The 19,463-nt window shown below is 36.7% G+C and overlaps 1 protein-coding gene across 11 annotated transcripts in view; it reads left to right on the top strand.

Annotated features, from left to right (window-relative positions):
- Positions 1-205: 205 nt before the first annotated feature.
- MRPL42 (mitochondrial ribosomal protein L42) overlaps positions 206-19,463 on the top strand; it is an 82,205-nt gene continuing 62,947 nt past the window's right edge. For 10 of the 11 annotated variants that reach the window (XR_010411394.1, XM_064590785.1, XM_064590792.1 and 7 more), the window contains exons 1-5: positions 206-273; positions 1,853-2,016; positions 7,252-7,315; positions 9,403-9,487; positions 15,635-15,798. Coding sequence is in view for 10 of the 11 variants with exons in the window: in XM_064590785.1 (XP_064446855.1) it covers positions 1,947-2,016; positions 7,252-7,315; positions 9,403-9,487; positions 15,635-15,798 (383 nt within the window). In the remaining variant the exon portion in view is untranslated. Of the gene's footprint in view, positions 274-334; positions 488-1,852; positions 2,017-7,251; positions 7,316-9,402; positions 9,488-15,634; positions 15,799-19,463 lie in introns of those variants that run through there. The other variant, XM_064590786.1, reaches the window with a different exon arrangement.

Below are 19,463 nucleotides of genomic sequence, written 5' to 3'. Positions count from 1 at the left end.
AAAAGATAGTGCTTGCTACTTTCTAAGGATGTGTGCATGGGTCAGTGATTTTGTTTTTTGGGGAGAGGGGGGTTCATGAGCTCAAGTTGAGGCAAACAGCTTCAGCTAAACACGGGAACAAGTTCAATAGATCCGGCTCTCAGCCCACCCGGAGCTCTTCCCGCGGAGACTACATTTCCCAGAGTGCCCCGCGGACCAGGGAGGTGCGTGAAGCGGTGTCTTCTAGGACCCGGATTGAGGTAAAATGGCGGGCTCGTGGTGAACGGCTGTCAGGTAACTGCTACCCTCTCTTCCTCCGGTTAAGGAGTTTTTAAAAGCTAGGCAGGTCCAGAAGCCTTATGGGGAGATGTCGATGTGGTCTACCTATCGTTCGCGGCAGGGTGAAGCCCCTGGTGTCCGTCCTGCAGAAGGGTTGGCGTGTGGCCGTGCCCTTCCTGTGGGCTCCCCTCGTGCCTCGGCGGATCGCTCGGGGACCCCTCCAGTCCAGGTCTTTCGATTTTGTTCTTGGGTGCTAGTCCCGATGCTTCTCTTAGCATGTTCCTCAGACCGCGAGTCCTTCGAAGCTCTCCGGAGTTTTTCCTTCGGGGTTGAATTCTGGGCCAAGGAATTTACTGTCTGAATTTCTCTCCCTGGAGTGAGTAATCTGACTTTCCAGTTGCCCTGATTGAGGGGGACATTAGATCCCCCCAGATACTTTGTTTCTTGGTTCGTAGTCAGAAGACATGGGTTTGCGTCCAACCCATGCCGCCTATAAAGCAGCGGTATAGCGGGCAGGTAACTCGTTTGACCTCTGAACCTCAGGTTCTCAGTGTATAAAATGGAGACGCCTACCTCACAGACTTGTGAAGGAGCATATAATGTATAGGGAAAGGGGGTTATAAACTGTAAAAAGCACACTGTATGAACTCAGGAAAGTAGTGCAAATGTACTGACGGTGCAGGGAATCACCCTGCGTAATTTAGTCTAGCAAGTAAGACTGTGAGGCCTATGTCCCAATTCCATTTTATCACTATTGGGGGGAAGGGAACGAATAGTCATTGAGGCTAATTAAAAACAAGGGATGTAGCAATGGTTATAAGTCATTTACCGACAAAAGCCATGGAGGTTGTGGTTGTTTTCCCCATTTTACCGTGGAAGAAACAGAGGATCGTTTAGTTAATGACTTGCCCAAAGTTTCCCAGTTTATAAGTGACTGGCTCTAAAGTTCTTGGAAGCAAATCATTTAAATTTTGTACTTTAGTTTTTTCATGAATGAAATAAAGATACCTGTCATGATTAATAGAGTAAAATGAAATGGTAGTGAAAGCACCTTGGAAAGTTAAAAACCTTGTACATATGTAAGAGGGTGAAATTTTACTTGGGACTTTAGAGTGTTTATATGTGTTCCTCTAAATCAGTATTTAATGGGTAAAGGATAGGCCTTGTTTAATACTTAATTTAATTAGAAACAATCCTACTTCAAGTGATGTAGTAAGATCATGTGTATGGCACCTGAGAGGCTGCACACAGACACATGAGCTTTATGAAGGAGGATGCTTTGTGTAGCATGTGTGAGTGACTGTTTTCTAAGGGGAATTACGCGTTTGCTGAGTGCTCACTAAATGGAAAGAACTATACTAGGTGCTGAGAAGTGTGCATTTAAGAAAAATAGTAATGGACATAGTTCCAGGGCGTTGGGTCTTATATTTTGGTGTTGTTCTTTGTCATATATTACATGGAAATGGAAAGTTGTTTAGAAGGTTTTCTTGTGACTGTAGTTCTAGCTAGCGATTCCTCTTGTTCTTGTAGCGTTCAATATATCGTATCACTTTAATTTATCATAGGCATTAATTTTTCTTTATCTTTTATGCAGGGATGAAAATAGGTATACCTGCAAGAAGATTTTAAAATCAGTTTCTCTTCAAATCATCTTCTTTCTCACCACCTAATAAGCATCTTGATTCACCATGGCGTTAGCAGCAGTAAAATGGGCGATATCAAACAGAGCTATCTGGAAACATTTATTTCCAATTCAAAGTGAGATTTTTTTCATGTTTAAAAAGAGATGTAAAATTTTTCATATATTAAGAAATCCATGTTCGCTGTAGAAGATTTAAAGTCTTTAGTTATTAGGCAAAAAAAGAAGTGTTTAGTTATTGTATATGCCTCTTAATAGGAGTGTTTGCAATAATGGAAAAGGGGAGAAAGTCTAAATGGCCATCAAAGGGGGTGGATAAATTTTGGCACATCTTTATGAATATCAACAGCTGTTACCAATATGAAAAGATCTCTAAATAGAAGGGGGGAAAAGTATGTCACGGAACAGTATTTATTGTATGATCCCATTTGTGCATTTAAAAGATGATCTACCGTATACCTGTATAGGTATATGCATAAATACAGAGTAAAAAGTGTGGACCAAAAAGGTTATCTGTATAGACCACTAGTGGGATTTAGCTGAGGGCAAGTGAGGGATTGACAAAGAGGAACTTTCTCTGGTTTGAATCACTTATGTTCACTATGTTTTCACATATCACTTTTTTAGTAGTTCTTAAAATTAGCAAGTAAAAGGCAAATTTACAATTTCATCTTATAAAAATCATTGCTAATATTTAGGATTTCGGTATGTGTTTTCTGTGTACTTAGCCATTTAAAAATATGTATGTTTAATATAAAGATGCATTTTATATGTCATAGTATGTAAAATATTTATAATTTATATGGGCACCTGGCTGGGTCAGTTAGCAGAGCATGCAACTCTCAGTCTCAGGGTCATGAGTTCAAGCCCCATGTTGGGCATGACACCTAGTTTTAAAGAAAAGGAATTTATAATTTAATATATAATTTGTACCTTTCTTTTTAAAAGAAATGTGCATGGTCTAATATTTTCTTCAAAGCCTCTTGATACATCTTTGATAGTCAAAACATTGGCCCATATAAATAAATAGACTATTATTAAAATCTTATTTCCCAACCAGTCTTGCTTTCACTCTCCCTTTCCTCTGTGAACTCTCTTCTTCCATTTCTAAAGCAGATAATGGTTAGAGTGTAATAATCAGTTTGCTTTTTCTTCTTTACCTATGCAAGCCAACTTTTTTACACATCTCTGGCTGACCTTAATCTCTTCCTTCATGTTTTCTATTTATTGCCATTTGTAATTGAATGTTTGTTTATTGAGTTAGGGGAAAAGAGTTGAAAACTAAGGTAAAAAGTAGATTTAATCAAGTAAATTAGGAGGAGATTGTTAAGAGACTTTAGATATAAACTAAAATCAGGGGGTCCCTGGGTGGCTTAGTTGGTTAAGTGTCCAACTTTTTTTTTTTTTTTTTTAGATTTTACTGATTTATTTGAGAGAGAAAGCAAGAGACAGAACACAAGTGGAGGGGGAGGGGCAGAGGGAGAGGGAGAAGCAGACTCCCCACTGAGTAGGGAGCCCAATAGTGGCTCGACGCTGGGATCATGACCTGAGCTGAAGGCAGACACTTAACTGACTGAGCCACCCAGGGGCCCCTCGTCCAACTCTTGATTTTGGCTCAGGTCATGATCTCGGGGTTGTGAGAGCAAGTCCCGCATTGGGCTCTGTGCTGAGTGTGGAGCCTACTTTATATTCTCTTTCTCCCTCTCCCCCTCCTTTCTCTCTCTCTCTCATCCCTCCCTTAAAAAGAATAAAAATCAATGAGAACAAAACAAAACAGTAGTCGGTTCTTGATCACTTAGGAGCATTTTTGTTGTTGAGAATTGGGAAAGAGACTTCTGCTTGCTTAAACCTTTGCCCTGACTTGAACCCAGCCTCAAGGCTGATGGTAAATCAGACCTAATCATTTTTTCCTAGTCCATTTCCTGAAACAGCAATTAGCCCTCACTGAGGTTAATCTGAAAACCAGTTAATCTGCCCCTGGATAAGTGAAAATTATCTATGTATACTTTACCTACTAGATTATAAATTTGTAGTGTCTAATTTATTTTGGTTTCCTTAGTACCTCTCATACCTGGTAGGTGATAAATATTTGTGAGCTGATTTGAATGGACTGGAGTTGTCAAAATATCTAGTTAACTAAGAATTAATTTAAGTTACCCCAGGAAATTATTTCATTATTACTCAGTCATCCTAATATTCAGTGACTGCCTAACTTCTTGCATCCTGAAGCCCCTTATTCTCCACAAGTCCTATAATTACTATTATTGAAGGTAAAGTATTATTACTATTATTGATATCTTATATGAAAAGGAAGAACATTAAGATTAGAGGCAAAGCAAAACCATGATTAAGGGAGAAAGTTCAGTGAGCAGAAATAAAAAGGCCTCCCATTTGCCAAAAGGAACATTTAAAACCTTCCAAAATATACAATCAACAATGGGAATGTAGAATATTTTAAGGGTTTTTAAGCATACTAAGTCATTGATCTTTACAACTTTGAATTTTACAACTTTGAATAATACTACATGGTAGGTGTTCTATGAAGATGAAGGAACTTGAGTTCTCTGACCCCTCAGAAACTTACCACGGTTGTATATCAGATAGATGAGAGCTGTGATCGAGACTTGGGTCTTCCCATCTTATTTAGTCTAAAACACTTTCTACTATATCTTCTTTCCTGTAGTAACTTAAAATATGGAGCATTTGAAGGTTAAGTGGGACTGTCAGTTTTTATAGATCTTATCAAAAAGCAGTTAAACATATGTATACATAACAAGAATAGCCTGTAAATTATGGAGAGCTGACTCATTGAAATTCTTTTTGGTAAATTGAGTTGATTGATGTTAACTTTGGCATTAATTCTTTTTTTTTAAAGGTTTATTTATTTGAGAGCGAGAGAACATGCGCTCGTGTGCGGGGTGTGGGGAGGGGCAGAGGGAGAGAGAGAGAGAATCCCAAGCAGACCACTGAGCACAGAGCCTGATGCGGGGCTCAATCTCAGGACCCTGGAGATCATGACGTGAGCTGAAATCAAGAGTCAGACGCTTAACCGTCTGAGTCACCTAGGCGCCCCAATTCTAATTATATATTTAAAACCTCTGATATTTACCATATTTAGAGTTTTTCTCTTGATAAAGTGTCAGGTGAATATCTCTAATTATGTACTAACTGTGAAGAAGTTAGCATTTTAGACACAGTTCAGCAGTCACTTCTCTGTTAGTAGCCACTGGAGGGGACAGAGTCATGATTGAGGTGTGGTTCCTGGCCTTAAGGAACTTATCTACACTTGTAGGTGAAGCAGACATCTATGGAAATAAGAAATACCTGAATATGATATAAAATGTCATGTATGTCATGAGGGTACAAACAAATGTCTGTGTTTAAGTACAGGGTAGAAATTTAACAGTTTCTTCTTGAACTGAAATACTGTTGTCTTGAGTTTTCCCTCCTGCCTATTTTAAAAACATTTAATTCTGTCTGTCCTGCCTCTGCCACCCAGCCCAACCCTGTTTCTTTCAGTGAATGTGTATATCACCTAGCTGGTATATATTCAGAGACTACAAACTTCTTTTAGTATTAATTCATATATAATTAAGAAGATTCCCGACAGTGTGAAGAAAATAAAATAAGTGTAAATGATGTTTATGTCATCCTCTGACTTGTCATGCTGAATGTTGCTTCATATTAGCACAGATAATCGAAAACCAAATCTTTTGAGAGATGAGGTTAAATTTCTAATTCTTTGTATTTTATAATCTTACATCAATAGAATTTTGGGATTGACATTTTGCTGAGCAATCTTTTATGATAGAAGTGAGTTTTGTTAAGGCACTTTTTATGCTTTGGAGTAAGAATTTATGTTTAGACCTCTATATGCAGCCCTTGGGGAAAGGAGGAATATACAAAGTTGGAAAATATATCTTATTTATACATCTTTGATACATATAAATAACTGATGCAGAAAAAAAAAAAAAAGACCACAAAGAAGATATAGCAATGTCAAGTGAAGCATAGGTTTTGGGACATGTACAATAGACCACTCCTTTCTCTGTGATGGGAATTGTGGGGCAGGGAGGAGAAAAAGGATTTCATGGAAGAGTAGCATTAGACTTTGAAGGATGAATGGTATTTGAACAAAATGGGGATTGCATTTCATACTGAGGAGCAAGAGGCTCAGTTGAGAGAAGTTGATCCTTGGCTTTAGCCAGCATATAAAGTATTTCTCCCTTATCTGTGGAGGATACATTCCAAGACTCCCAGTGGATGCCTGACACTGGATAGTACTGAACCCTCTATATGCTATGCTTTTTCCTATACATACATACCTGTGATAAATTTACCAGTTAGGCACAGTAGAGATTAACAACCATAATTAATAACAAAATAGGACAATTCTAATAAGGTACTGTAATAAAAATTATGTGAATGTGGTCTTTATTGTCCTGTACTCACCCTTCTTCTTATGATAATGTGAGATAAAATGTCTATGTATTAAGATGAAGCAAGGTGAACGACATAGCATTGTGATATAGCATTAGGCTACTCCTGACCTGACACTGTGTCAGGAGGAGGATCATCTGCTTCTGGACTGTGGTTGACCTTGGGTAACTGAAACTGCAAAAAACAAAAACATGGATGGGGGAGGACTACCCTATTCAGAACTGTTTTTAACTATACTGAGCTACGTTTACATTTTTTCTTTGTATTTAAAGGAACACTGTTTCTCTGAACATAGGAGAAACAAAGTAATTATGGCTCTTGAATTTGCAGATATTCTAAAAAAGGAAAATATGCTTTGAAATCTGAGCATTTTGATTAAGAAAAGTTAAATTTGAACAGTTTATTTTGTATTTCATCACTTAACATACTCCCTTTGTACCATGCACTTGGTCTCACAAAGTTTTTATTTATTTATTTATTTTTACAAGTTTTTAGAATACCTAAATCCTTCCTGTATTCCTCTGATCCTTAGCACTTGTAACTCCCTACAAGGAACATTGTACTCACCCCTGCCAACTCCTGCTTATCCTTCCATCCTTCAGAGCACCTTAGACATCATCTTCACTGGAAAGGCATTCTTAAAACTGCACAGTCCTATTTTGTAACCTGTGTGCCCTCTCCCAGTGCCTACCCATCCTAACAAGGCTTGTCATTTATATTGGAATTGTCTCTCACCAGACTTGTACCTTTTTTGAGAGCAGGGACTAGATCTTGTTGAATCCCCGATCTCTAGTACACCCCTGTTTCATAGTAAACAGTAAATATTGGTTGAATGAATGAAACTAGCTTTACATTTATGTGAGAACATATGCTCAAATGAACTAAATCCATTTTACTGCTTGGGGTTTTTGCAGACGGAGCTTTATATTGTGTTTGTCATAAATCTACGTATTCTTCTCTACCAGATGACTATAATTGGTATGTATTTAAATTCAGTTGAAAAAATAACAGTTTGTTAGTTGTATCTGAAGTGTTTTAATTTTATTTCTCATTTTGGTATTTTCTGCTTTCTTTTCTGATTCTTTAATTTTGTATTTAAAAATTATTTCAGCGGCCTTATTTACACAGTATCTGGGCTCATAAATGTTTTAAATAAAAATCATTATCATTGTGTTTCAGTGAATCCTTAATTTGTTGTAAGACAGACATGCTGTTAGAAATGCTATCTTTTGGGCGCCTGGGTGGCTCAGTCAGTTAAGCGGCTGCCTTCGGTTCAGGTCATGATCCCAGGGTCCTGGGATTGAGCCCCACGTCCGGCTCCCTGCTCAGTGGAGAGCCTGCTTCTCCCTCTCTCTCTGCTTACTTGTGCTTTCTCTCTCTGTGTCAAATAAATAAATAAAATCTTAAAAAAAAAAAAAAAAAATTTAAAAAAAAAAGAAAGAAATGCTATCTTTTATTCTAAAGCATTCTTTAGCTTTTTGGAAAAGTTAATTAGTTTTTTTAGTTTTTTCTCTTGGGGTTCATATCTTTTAGCTTAAGCATTTATTTATCTTATCTTTTGGTTGATGTTGAATAACCCTAAATTACAAATAATTTAATTCAGTCACAATTTATTTGGTACTTACTCAATTCTAGTCACTATGCTAAGAACAAGGAATAATATATGAATAAGATGTTGTTTTCTTCTCTGTAGTAGTCTGATGTACAGAAACTCAACATATTTTCTTAAGCTATGATGTTTTTATTGCAAATTTTGGTAAAAAAATATTTTTTTCCCTCTTGACACTAGTTTTAATTTGAATTTTAAGTGTATACTTAGTAAGTACTAAGATAGTGATGAAATTAGACTAGGTAATAGGTAACACTTTAAACCTGAAAAGATTGAATCTTATAAGTGTTGTGTATTATATAAAACTCCATTCTTCATCAAAAATCACTTGATAGATTAAATGTTCATTATAGCTGTGTTATGCTATTTGATCTTAAAATCGTGGTGAAACAACCTAATACTGTATCTTACGTTAGCTAAAATACACTGTAGTGTTTAATTGCCAATCTAGTTCAAATCTGGTTAGTATTGAAACCCTAGAAACTTAAATTTGTAGGTATCTAGAGAACACATAAGGTTAATGAAAGCTGAAAGTTGTGCTCCTTAGAATGTATGTGGATTTGAGTATAATAGTTGATAGGATCTTTGAAAAATAGTCTTGGTCAGTTGGTACCTGGGTGAGATCCAGCCAGAATATTGCTGGAAAAAATATTTAGAGGAGTATTGCCCAAAATATGTTTTTCTGAGGGATATCAGTGGAGGGAAGGGATAGTATTCAGTAATTGCCAAATTTATTTGACTGCAGAACTCTTTTTACGGGAGACTTCTTACAGCTGTATTGTTCCGCGAAAGGCACTTGGAGAAGGCACTTGATCTAGAAAAGGGCTCAGCTGCAATCTTTATGATTGGAAATTCAGGTGATCCTTTGCTCGAAAGATTATGTACTTTGCTGATATTTAATTTTAATAATTTAACAAAGTAATATACTTCTTACAGCTTTTTGAAGGTAGTTTTTATTTTTTAAGATTTTATTTATTAGAGAGAGAGAGCACAAGCAGGGTCAGGGGCAGAGGGAAAGGGAGAAGCAGACTCCCATCTGAGCAGGGAGCCTGACAGGGGGCTCCGTCCCAGGACCCCGAGATCATGACCTGAGCTGAAGGCAGCCGCTTAACTGACTTAAGCCACCTAGGCACCCTGAGGGTAGTTTTTAGATAAGGAAAAAAGTTCTGATAATAGTGATGAGTAAACATGAAGATCCCTCCCAAAGATTTGGATAGTCTAAAAACAAATAGGTAAAAGAGTGGGTTATGCATTAATGGTTTGTTGTGGTAGTTAAGCTGACATATTTTGTGGGATGGTCTGAGTTGTCCCCTCTGATACAGGTACCAGGTCTGCCAGTCTAGTGTCATAGCATCTATTCTTCAGGGATTTATGGTTGGTTAATTAATTTTATCTCTAAGAAAATCATTCTGTCTTGAATACAGTATAACTCTGTTTCTAAAACATTGTTTTTTAGCAAAGTGGAGCTTGCTTTGACATCGGATGGCAGGACAATAGTATGCTACCACCCTTCTGTGGACATTCCATATGAACATACAAAAGTATGTATGAGAAAATCTCTTGTAATTTATAATTTGCTGTTAGAAATATTCACATTTCCTTACAGTATCCAAAGAGAATGGAATTGTTTGATTTCCTTTATTTGGTTTATATCTTTTTTTGGTTTTTATTTTACTATTTCAGTTTTTCTCATATCTTTTTCATCTTCTTTCTTTAAAGACTTTTTCAGTATACAGAGTGAACCATTTAAACACAATTATGGCATCAGTTTTCTGGTCTAAAATCTGGTAGGTGATTTTTGGCTAGTACAGATTTATAAAACACATTGTCCCATACTACCTTATATTGTAATCTAATAAATCATGAAAAACTTGTATTTTGGTATGCTGTTTTATACCCTTTATATTATATTGGTTCTGATAATCCGTTGCATGTTTGGTGAATTTTTTTTTCCAGTTTTTTTCTAATGGGTCAACATGGGCATATATTTTAAGGACTAGTTTAATTTTTTCCATATTTCTTCAAAAGCCAAGCACTAGGTAGAGGAAGTTTTGTTTTTGTCTTCAGTACGATTTATTTTAGCTTGACCCAAGTCTTTTTCTTATTTTATATTTGAAATGCTTCCTTCTATGTCTTTTAAGCCTTAGTTTACTATATTTAGTAATGTTTGATTTGCTCTTTGAGGAGAAAAGAATTAGATAATTCAAATCGTCACATGATGCATCTAGTGGTACCTGTTTTTTAAAAATCATCATTAGGGTCAGAATAATGGTTGATTTGAGAAAATAGCTTAATTGTATTTTGCTAGTTTTTATTCCCTTTAATCTCACCGTTTTGTCTGCCTGCTTTGTATTCTAGTCACATATCATAGGCAGTAATCCAGTACCTCTTTCATTTCATTTCTTGGGGCAGTGTGTAGAAAATAGGCATAAATCACTGACTTTTGGCTTGTAAACACTACAGCTCTCGCTGTATTGTGCCCTGACCTCTCACTTCATCTTTTTCCCCTACCTCAGCCTCCATTCCCACTGCTGTATTTTAGAGATGTTCTAATCACAAATACCTGCTCCTCCTTCCTGCCAGTCTAGATTTCAAGAATTCCACTAGCTTCCTACCAGTTCCCCCAGTCTCCCACCTCCAAGAATTCTTCATCTCCTCATTGAGACCTACATCCATTGATCAAAGCACTTTTTCTTAGCCCTCATGCATCTCACACATTCTCACTTCTCTCCTTGCCTGGCATAGATTCCATGGTCCATCATTATAATCACTCCCTTGCATACATGTCCAACTCCCTGGTTCCTTTTTTTCTGTTGCACTCCCATTGTAGCTGTTGTCTCCTCTCCCACATCATCAGTATTCCTTCCTCCCTCTTTCTCTCCCTCCCTCTCTCTGTCTTTCTCTCTCTCTTGTCTAGAAGATTACTCTTATCACTTTACATGTAATCATTCCACTGCTCACCACACTGGCCTCCCTGCTGTTCTTCAGGTACATTAGGCAGGCTCCTACCTCTGGGCTAAATGTAGTACCCGTACTGCTGGGCCCCTTCCTATTGTCTTTTCTCAATGGCTTGTATCATTTCTGGCACAATAGATACTTTCTTGTATTTCTGTCTATCTCCCATCACTAAAATGTAACCTCCATGAGGACAGGGCTCTGTGTTGTTCTCTGGTATATCCTTAGCATCTGGAATAACACCTGTACTTGGTAAGTGAACACTAAATATGTGTTGATTAAATGAATAAATTTGTTCCTCTCTCTTCATGCTTATGGGTTTTCTGTTTTAGGGCTAAGAGACATTCACATGGGGAAGCATGGAATTTTTTTGTTTCTCAAGTAATAAATTATAGATTGGGCTGCACAATAAGAAACATTCTTGAAAACACATTACTGTTAGAATTTAGAATACAGTATGTTCTTTTTGAATCTAGATTTACAAATCTCATGCAGATAGTACATGATAATAAATAAATACCCTCCAACATGACTTGAAGTTTAGTCTTGATTTTTTTTCTTTCCTCAAGGAGGTAGGGCTGCTGCAACTCCAGGGTGCCCTTTGATTCTCTAGGCCCTGGAAAGCAACTGCATGCAAAGATCCTGGTCATATGTAGAAATACCTACTGAGACTGGCTTTAAGAAAATTAGGATGATTTGCATGTTTGGTTTTCTGGTAATTTGAATTTAAAACATGTTGATTGTTTTCCACAGATCCAGATCTGTGAAGAAAGATCCTTCCTTCTTCTTTTGCCGAGTATATTTTTTATTAAAAGTACTAATATTCTAAAAATGTTTTTCTAGAATTTAGGATTTCTAGTTTAGGAAAATAAAGATATTACACAAGGGGCAAAAAGAATGACTTGGAAATACTAAAATGTAAGCACTAGGCAGTTCTTTTAGTGGCTGATTTGGTGGAAAATTTCAAAAGTCAAATTTTGAAAATTCTTAAGAGAAACAAGGAAAAGTCAGGATGACAGTTCTGAATGTTTTTTAAAGTTGACAGTTTTATTTTAGTTTTTCCTTTTTTGAAATAGTCATGTGTCCTTTCTTTGAAGTTTGATCAAGGAGATCAAATGCTACCTAAAAATCAATTCTGAATCAGCCAGAGGCTCTTGGAAGGCAGCTATGCTCACCACTATACCACCAACGCTGCCAGAGGCTCTTGGTATAGACTTTGAAGAATCCATTAATTCCGATGTCTTTTATCTATGTGCCTGGAAAAGAAGTGTGTTTAATCATACAAAGCAGAGAGAATTTGTGATATATTAGAATTGAGCCTGCTTGGGAATAGGAAGAGAGACAATGGAACATTCATGAATACTTGGAAACAACTTAACTTTTGATAATACTAAAAACATTTGATCTTTAGCAACAAGTATAGTCACCTAAAAGAGAGAAAACTATTATAGGTTCTAATCCTGTGTTTGCTAGACCTCTGAGGGTCTCATAGTAACTTGCAAAGACACTTACTAATATTTCGCTTTACATACAAGTAATGATCTTTTAAAATTACTTTAAATGTCTAAGGAGGACTTTTTCTTTAAAGTAAATTCTCTCCTGTTTGAGGCCTTAAAGAAATCTTAGTAGCTGCCTACCAGTATTGAACTCTTAAGAGTACAAGGGACAGCTAAGCATACCATATATTATTATTTCATTTAATCCTCACCAAGCCCTTTTGGGTAGGTATTATTTCTCTGACTTTACAGAAAGGGAAATTAAGAGCTTAAATAACTTGTCCAAGGTCACAGAGCTATTAAGTGGTAGAATTAGAAACCAGAGCTCAAGTTCTTAACCTCTTTACTACCTGCTCATTCCCTCCCACACTAAGTAGTTCCTTATTTCTACTTATCTCAAATTGTTACAAGTCTTACTTTGCAGGCCTTTCATAATCTGATTTCTCAAGATCCATTTTTATTTTTTTAAAGATTTTATTTATTTGAGCGAGCGAGAGAGAGGAAGCGCATGAGCAGGGGGGAGGGGCAGAGGGAGAGAGAGAAGCAGACTCTGCTGAGCAGGAGATCCCAGGACTCTGGGATCATGCATGACCTGAGCCGAAGGCAGGTGCTTAATCGACTGAGCCACCCAGGTGCCCTCAAGATCCATTTTAAAGTTTATCTCTTTATTGTGTGTTCTTTCCTACTTTTAATATTTGTTATTCCTTGTAGAATGCATTCTGCCCTCTGTAACAAGGCTCTGACTTGGCTCCTATTTTACCTCTCACTAATATCTTTTTGTTACTTTGCATTTCTGTAGTATTGAGTCAGTTGTGCCACCTTCATGCGCTTAGATACTGCTTTTTAAAGAAGTCTTATTTTTTATGTACATATGCCTAACAAATATAATTATATGCTATAGCATTTAATACAATGGGAGAATGTAGTAGTTGTCATTAATAGTGTATGAATGTAAAGACATTTATGTTTGAATTATTTTCTTTCTGGTTAAAAATTCAGATTTTCATTGTATTGTAATACGTATATATGGTATTTGTAAAGCAAGACAATGTTACCACCTTGTGTTACATACCTCATCATGTAATATTTAAAATATACATGACTTGACTTTCCAAAACAGTGATTCTTAAAGGCTTTAATGAGTTAGTGTTATTGATGGGAATATGTTATATCATTCAAATGTGTTGGGGAGGAGATGAGATTTTTAGTAGTTGATGTCTTTAGGTGAAAAAGTACTCAAGTTATCATAAAGCATCATTTGATGACATTTCAGTCACTTGAAATGAATGCACTGAAATTTTTTTGTTTCCTTTGGATGTAAGAAATACCATTTTCATTGTATCTCACTTTAATGATAAGCAAGGTTAAAGATTGTAAACTTTTTTCCTCCCCTAAGATTTTATTTATTTATTCTTGAGAGACACAGAGCGAGAGAGAGAGAGAGAGGGGCAGAGGCAGAAGGAGAAGCAGGCTTCCCACGGAGCAGGGAGCCCAATGCAGGACTCAATCCCAGGACCCCGGGATCACGACCTGAGCCGAAGGCATACAGTTAACTAACTGAGCCAGCCAGGCACCCGAGACTGTAAACTTTCAAGTTAAAAAATAATGGGCACAATTTATAGTTTTGGGAAATAAAAATTAAAGTAATAAGTGCTTTATTATTGGGGGAACAATAACATTAAATAAGAACTTTATTATTGGAAAAGAAACCCAAAACTTGATATGAGAGAAAAAATATTTGACTTTTTTTTTTTAAGAGGGGGAGGAGAGAGAGGTATGGGAGGGGCAGAGGAAGAGGGAGAGAGAATCTTTTTTTTTAATTTATTTTTATTTAAATTTAATTACCATATAATGTATTACTGGTTTCAGAGGTAGAGGTCAGTGATTCATCAGTCTTATATAATACCCAGTGCTCATTACATCATGTGCCCTCCTTAATGTCCACCACCCACTTACCCCATCCCGCAACCCTTCTCCCCTCCAGCAACCCTTAGTTTGTTTCCTATGATTAAGAGTCTCTTATGGTTTGTCTCCCTCTCTGGTTTTGTCTTATTTTATTTTTTCCTCTTTTCCCCTATGATCCTCTGTTTTGTTTCTTTTTTTTTTAAAAAAGATCTTATTTATTTATTTGACAGAGACAGAGAGAGCGAGAGCAGGAACACAAGCAGCGGGAGTGGGAGAGGGAGAAGCAGGCCTCCCCCCCGAGGAGGGAGCCCGACGTGAGGCTCGATCCCAGGACCCTGGGATCATGACCTGAGCCAAAGGCAGACGCTTAACGACTGAGCCACCCAGGCGCCCTCTCTGTTTTGTTTCTTAAATTCCACATATCAGTGAGATCATATGATAATTATTTTTCTCTGATTGACATACTTCACTTAATACCCTCTAGTTCCATCCATGTCATGGCAAATGGCAAGATTTCAATTTTTTGATGGCTGAGTAATATTCCATTGTATATAAATACCACATCATCTTTATCCATTCATCTGTTGATGGACATCTGGGCTTTTTCCATAGTTTGGCTATTGTGGATATTGCTGCTATAAACATTGGGGTGTAGGTGCCCCTTCGGATCACTGCATTTGTATCTTTGGGATAAATACCCAGTAGTGCAATTGCTGGGTCGTAGGGTAGCTCTATTTTCAACTTTTTGAGGAACCTCCATACTGTTTTCCAGAGTGGCTTCACCAGCTTGCATTCCCACCAACAGTGTAAGAGGTAGGGAGAGAGAATCTTAAGCAGGCTCCATGCCCAGTGCAGAGCCTGACAAGAGGCTCGATCTCACAATCCTGAGATCATGACCTGAGCCAAGATCAAGAGTTGGATGTTTAACCACCCGAGGTGCCCCTATTTCTGATTCTTTAATGAATAATGCAACTAAGTAAAATTCTGTTCTGAAAACTTACTTACCTACCTTGAGGTACTATAATGAATTCCGGAGTGTGTTAATTGTTGTGTTGTAAACTCAGTCAAATGCTGGCTAACATTCCTATATATATATATTTTTAAAGATTTTATTTATTTATTTGAGAGAGAGAGAATGAGAGAGAACACATGAGAGGGGATAGGGTCAGAGGACGAAGCAGACTCCCTGCCGAGCAGGGAGCCCAATGCGGAACTCGATCCAGGGACTCCAGGATCATGACCTGAGCCGAAGGCAGTCGCTTAACCAACTGAGCCACCCAGGCGCCCATCATTCCTATATTTTGATGCTGTTGATTTCTGATTATTTTGTAGCCTATACCTCGGCCAGATCCTGTGCATAATAATGAAGAAACACATGACCAAGTGCTGAAAACCAGATTAGAAGAAAAAAATGAGCAATTTGAGCAAGGACCCATGATAGAACAACTTAGCAAAATGTTCTTTACTACTAAGCACCGTTGGTATCCTCGTGGACAGTAAGTTCTTTTCTTTAACTCCCACTTGACAACTAAAAGAATGTGTAACTTTTCTTACATTAACAAACTTCCAAGGTTGTATTCTGCATGGGGAAATTAACACCCAGTATGATCACCTATTAAATGGTATTTTTATTACTTTTAATATATATATATATTTTAAATGTTTTATTTATTTATTCATGAGAGTCAGAGAGAGAGGCAGAGGCAGAGGCAGAGGGAAAAGCAGGCTCTCCGCCTAGCAGGGAGCCCGATGTGGGGCTCGATCCCAGGACCCTGGGATCATGACCTGAACCAAAGGCAGACACTTAACCATCTGAGCCACCCAGGCGCCCCTTAAATGGTATTTTTAGATGTACAAATAGTGTAGCTAAAATGAAATAGTACTTCTTTTTTCTTTTATTTTAATCGGGGAATTTAACCAAAGCTTTCAGTGAATTTTGCAAGAATTCTTGAAAATTTTTCTATTTTGTGATATAGTCATTTACTGTTTTTATTCATCCTCCTGCCAAATAATTGACCTTGTTCTCAGCCCACCTATCCATTTATTTAACAGATTTCAAGTTATTGTTTAAAAAAATAGGGTATAGCAAATGATTGGGCAGTGTATATAGTTCTCAGTTCCTTTAGAAACTAGTTGCCCCTGTTTGCTAGTACTCACATTTTATTACATGGATTCTTACCTCCTATCTGACTCTGGCTTTAAATATTTTTCTTCTTTTAATTTTTCTTTCTTTTATATCTATCTTATTCCCTACTAAAACTGAGAGGTGACTTTTTTTTTTATTCTTATGTTAATCCCCATACATTACATCATTAGTTTTAGATGTAGTGTTCCATGATTCATTGTTTGTGGAGAAGTGACTATTTTTAATGGTTTATGTTTGAGCAAACTTTGTTCTTGCTCACTTAGTCAACCAATAACTAAGCACTAGGCTGGCACATTTCATGGCAGGACATGCTTATGGAATTAATGAATATACATTCATCCACCTACTCTACTAAGTGCTGGGAGATAAAAAATACAGTCCTTGTTTACAAGTTGTTTATAGTCAAAGAGAGAGGATAATATAGTAAGTAAAGGCAAGTGATTGAGCCTTGAAGAATGGTTAGGAGCTAGCCATGGGCAGAGAGAACAGGATGTCATAGAGTATGCTGGGGAAATTGCAAGTAGTTCAGCTTGGATGGGACCCAGAATATGAGGAAGGAGTGTAGGTCTTATGAAGGATTTTGTATTGTGCTGAGGTTAGATTTTATTTTCATTGCCAAATTTTAAGAAAAAAAGTTAATGCATTAGAAAATCATAAAGTGGGTTCTGTACTTGGGATACATGGAAGGTGTATATGGAAAGGTGATATATGGAAAGTTTGGAGTCAGGGAGACCTGTTTGGAAACGATTATAATAGTCTAGGTGAAGTTTATTGAAAATCTTAATGAAAGGGCCAGAAATGGGAATAGAAAGGGGGAAAATAAAAGAAAGGACTTTGATAAAAGGAGGAAATAAAAGGAGGAAGGAGGAAAAAAGAATTTTAATTAACAGCAGTACGTCACTGACTAGGTGTGGGAAGAGACAGGCAGCCTCTCAAGTTTCTGACAGAGGTGTTTGGGTGATGGTGGTGCCATTCATACATGTGGGGAAACAGGAAGATGAACCCGTTGTTGGTCATGTTGAGTCTGATGGGTCAATGGATCAATCTGGTGGGGAGCATTTCTGAAAGCAAATGGATGTATGGATCTGGAGCTTGGTTTACTTATTTATTCAGAAGGTACTTCCTCCCTTATCCTTAAGTAAAATAGATTCCCTTATCCTTAGGTAAAGTAGAGATTCCTTAGGTAAAATAGAGATTCCTCAAGTCTCATACTCCATGTCTTGCTGAAATTCATTCTAAGAGCTTTAACTACATTCATTATATAGATGACATGCAACTTGCTCCATTATACATTTTTTTATTTCCTTGCTCTTATTCCCAGTATCATGTCCTTAGAAATTTCAAAATAGGTATCTGTCCAAAGTTTTAAATTCATATAACAAAAACATAGCTCTTCTATTTCTGTCTTAAAAAAGTTCCTCCCTTAATAATCTTTCTATAATAAAAGTGATATTTCTGTATCAATTTCCCAGGATAAAAATCTGCAATTTTTTGGCCACCATGGTGTCTTTCAATTCCTGCTTCTGTTTTCTCTCCTCTTCTTTGATTTTTCTTTCGTATTTAGTACCCACTTTGTTTATACATGCTCTCTGGGTTTTTCATAATTTAGGGTATGTGGAAACAAATCAGCAAACCATTTCTTAGCCCCAGATCTGTGTCATTACTGTATTCTGAGATTTCTTTCCATGATTCATAACATCACTCATGTTTATATTTTATTTTGTCTCATTATCCAGATATTTTAGTTCAAGCCCTATCTTGAAATTCTTCTGTGATGACTTTCAGTACCTGTTTTCTTCCTGTGTGTTCCATATCGCTGCAATCTTCTGCCGTCTTTTGTGTATAACCAAATCACTGTAGTTATAAAAGTCCTGTAAAGGGGACTTGAAGGGAACAAAATTGAAGGCAAGAAGACCATTAGCAAGTCTTAAAATCATGTGTGTTATCCTCAGACTTTTATGTCTAGTGTCCCACCTATGTTTAATCTTACTTATTTAATCTTATTACTGCTTACTAGCTTTTGACCGCTAATTAATTTAATCTTCTGGTATGTCTTGTCCCATCAGGATTACTAGGCACCTGCAATTTTAAGCAGACTTTAATTAGATGCAGTTGATTATCCCAGTATCTCTCCTAATAAAGGGTTTAGCAGAAAAACTCCAGATACTAGCTTATGTATATAAAGAAAATTTTTACCAATAGGCATTGTCCTTGTGATGCATCATCTTTCAGAATTTTAAATAAGCTAAGTTGTGATCACTAATCACTCAACAAGTATTTGTTTGCTATCTAAATATTTATTTTGGATTAATGTAAGCCATTATCAAGTGTTGATTTCTAGATGTCATTGAGCTCTTCTTAAACATCAAGCAGTGTATAGAAGGATGTTTTATTAAATATTTCACCATTTTTAAATTAGGGCAATCAAAAGACTGGGACCCATTATGAATTCAATAATTGCGGGTATATAATATCTTTTTAAATAAGCTTTTATTAACCGATACAAAACACTCGTTTAAAGTATTTTTAAACAATGCAGTGAAGTGTAAAGTAGAAATTTTCTTTATACTTACTCATTCCTTATGCCCCATAGTTAAACACTGTTAAACTCTTCCTATATGAATAGACCTATCTCATATTATACTCAATCTTGTGCTTTTTAAACTCCATTAAAGCAAAATTCTTTTCTGAGTGTACAATTTTGTTTTAAAGGGGCCTGGGCTTACTCAGATCATCTTCCCTCTGCTAGTTACTAGCTATTTATTTAATCTTGTTATTTTTTAAAGAAAATAGAAATAATAATGCCTAATTTGCCTGGTGGTTTTTAAAATGTAATTGATTAATTAATTCTAGTGTTATATTAGTTTCAGGTGTACAATATAGTGATTCACCAATTCTATACATTACTCAGTGCTCATCATGATAAGTGTACTCTTAATCCCCTTTACCTATTTCATCTGTCTCCCCACCTACCTCCCCTCTGGTAACTGCCCATTTGTTCTCTGTAGTTAAGTG

This window comes from Mirounga angustirostris, unplaced genomic scaffold, assembly GCF_029215605.1.
Source record: "Mirounga angustirostris isolate CCGP_5_RB_7025 unplaced genomic scaffold, mMirAng1.0.hap1 SCAF_5, whole genome shotgun sequence".
Taxonomy (NCBI): Eukaryota; Metazoa; Chordata; class Mammalia; order Carnivora; family Phocidae; genus Mirounga; species Mirounga angustirostris.
The sequence above is the reverse complement of the archived record's forward strand: the minus strand, read 5'-3'. Positions and strand labels throughout refer to the sequence as shown.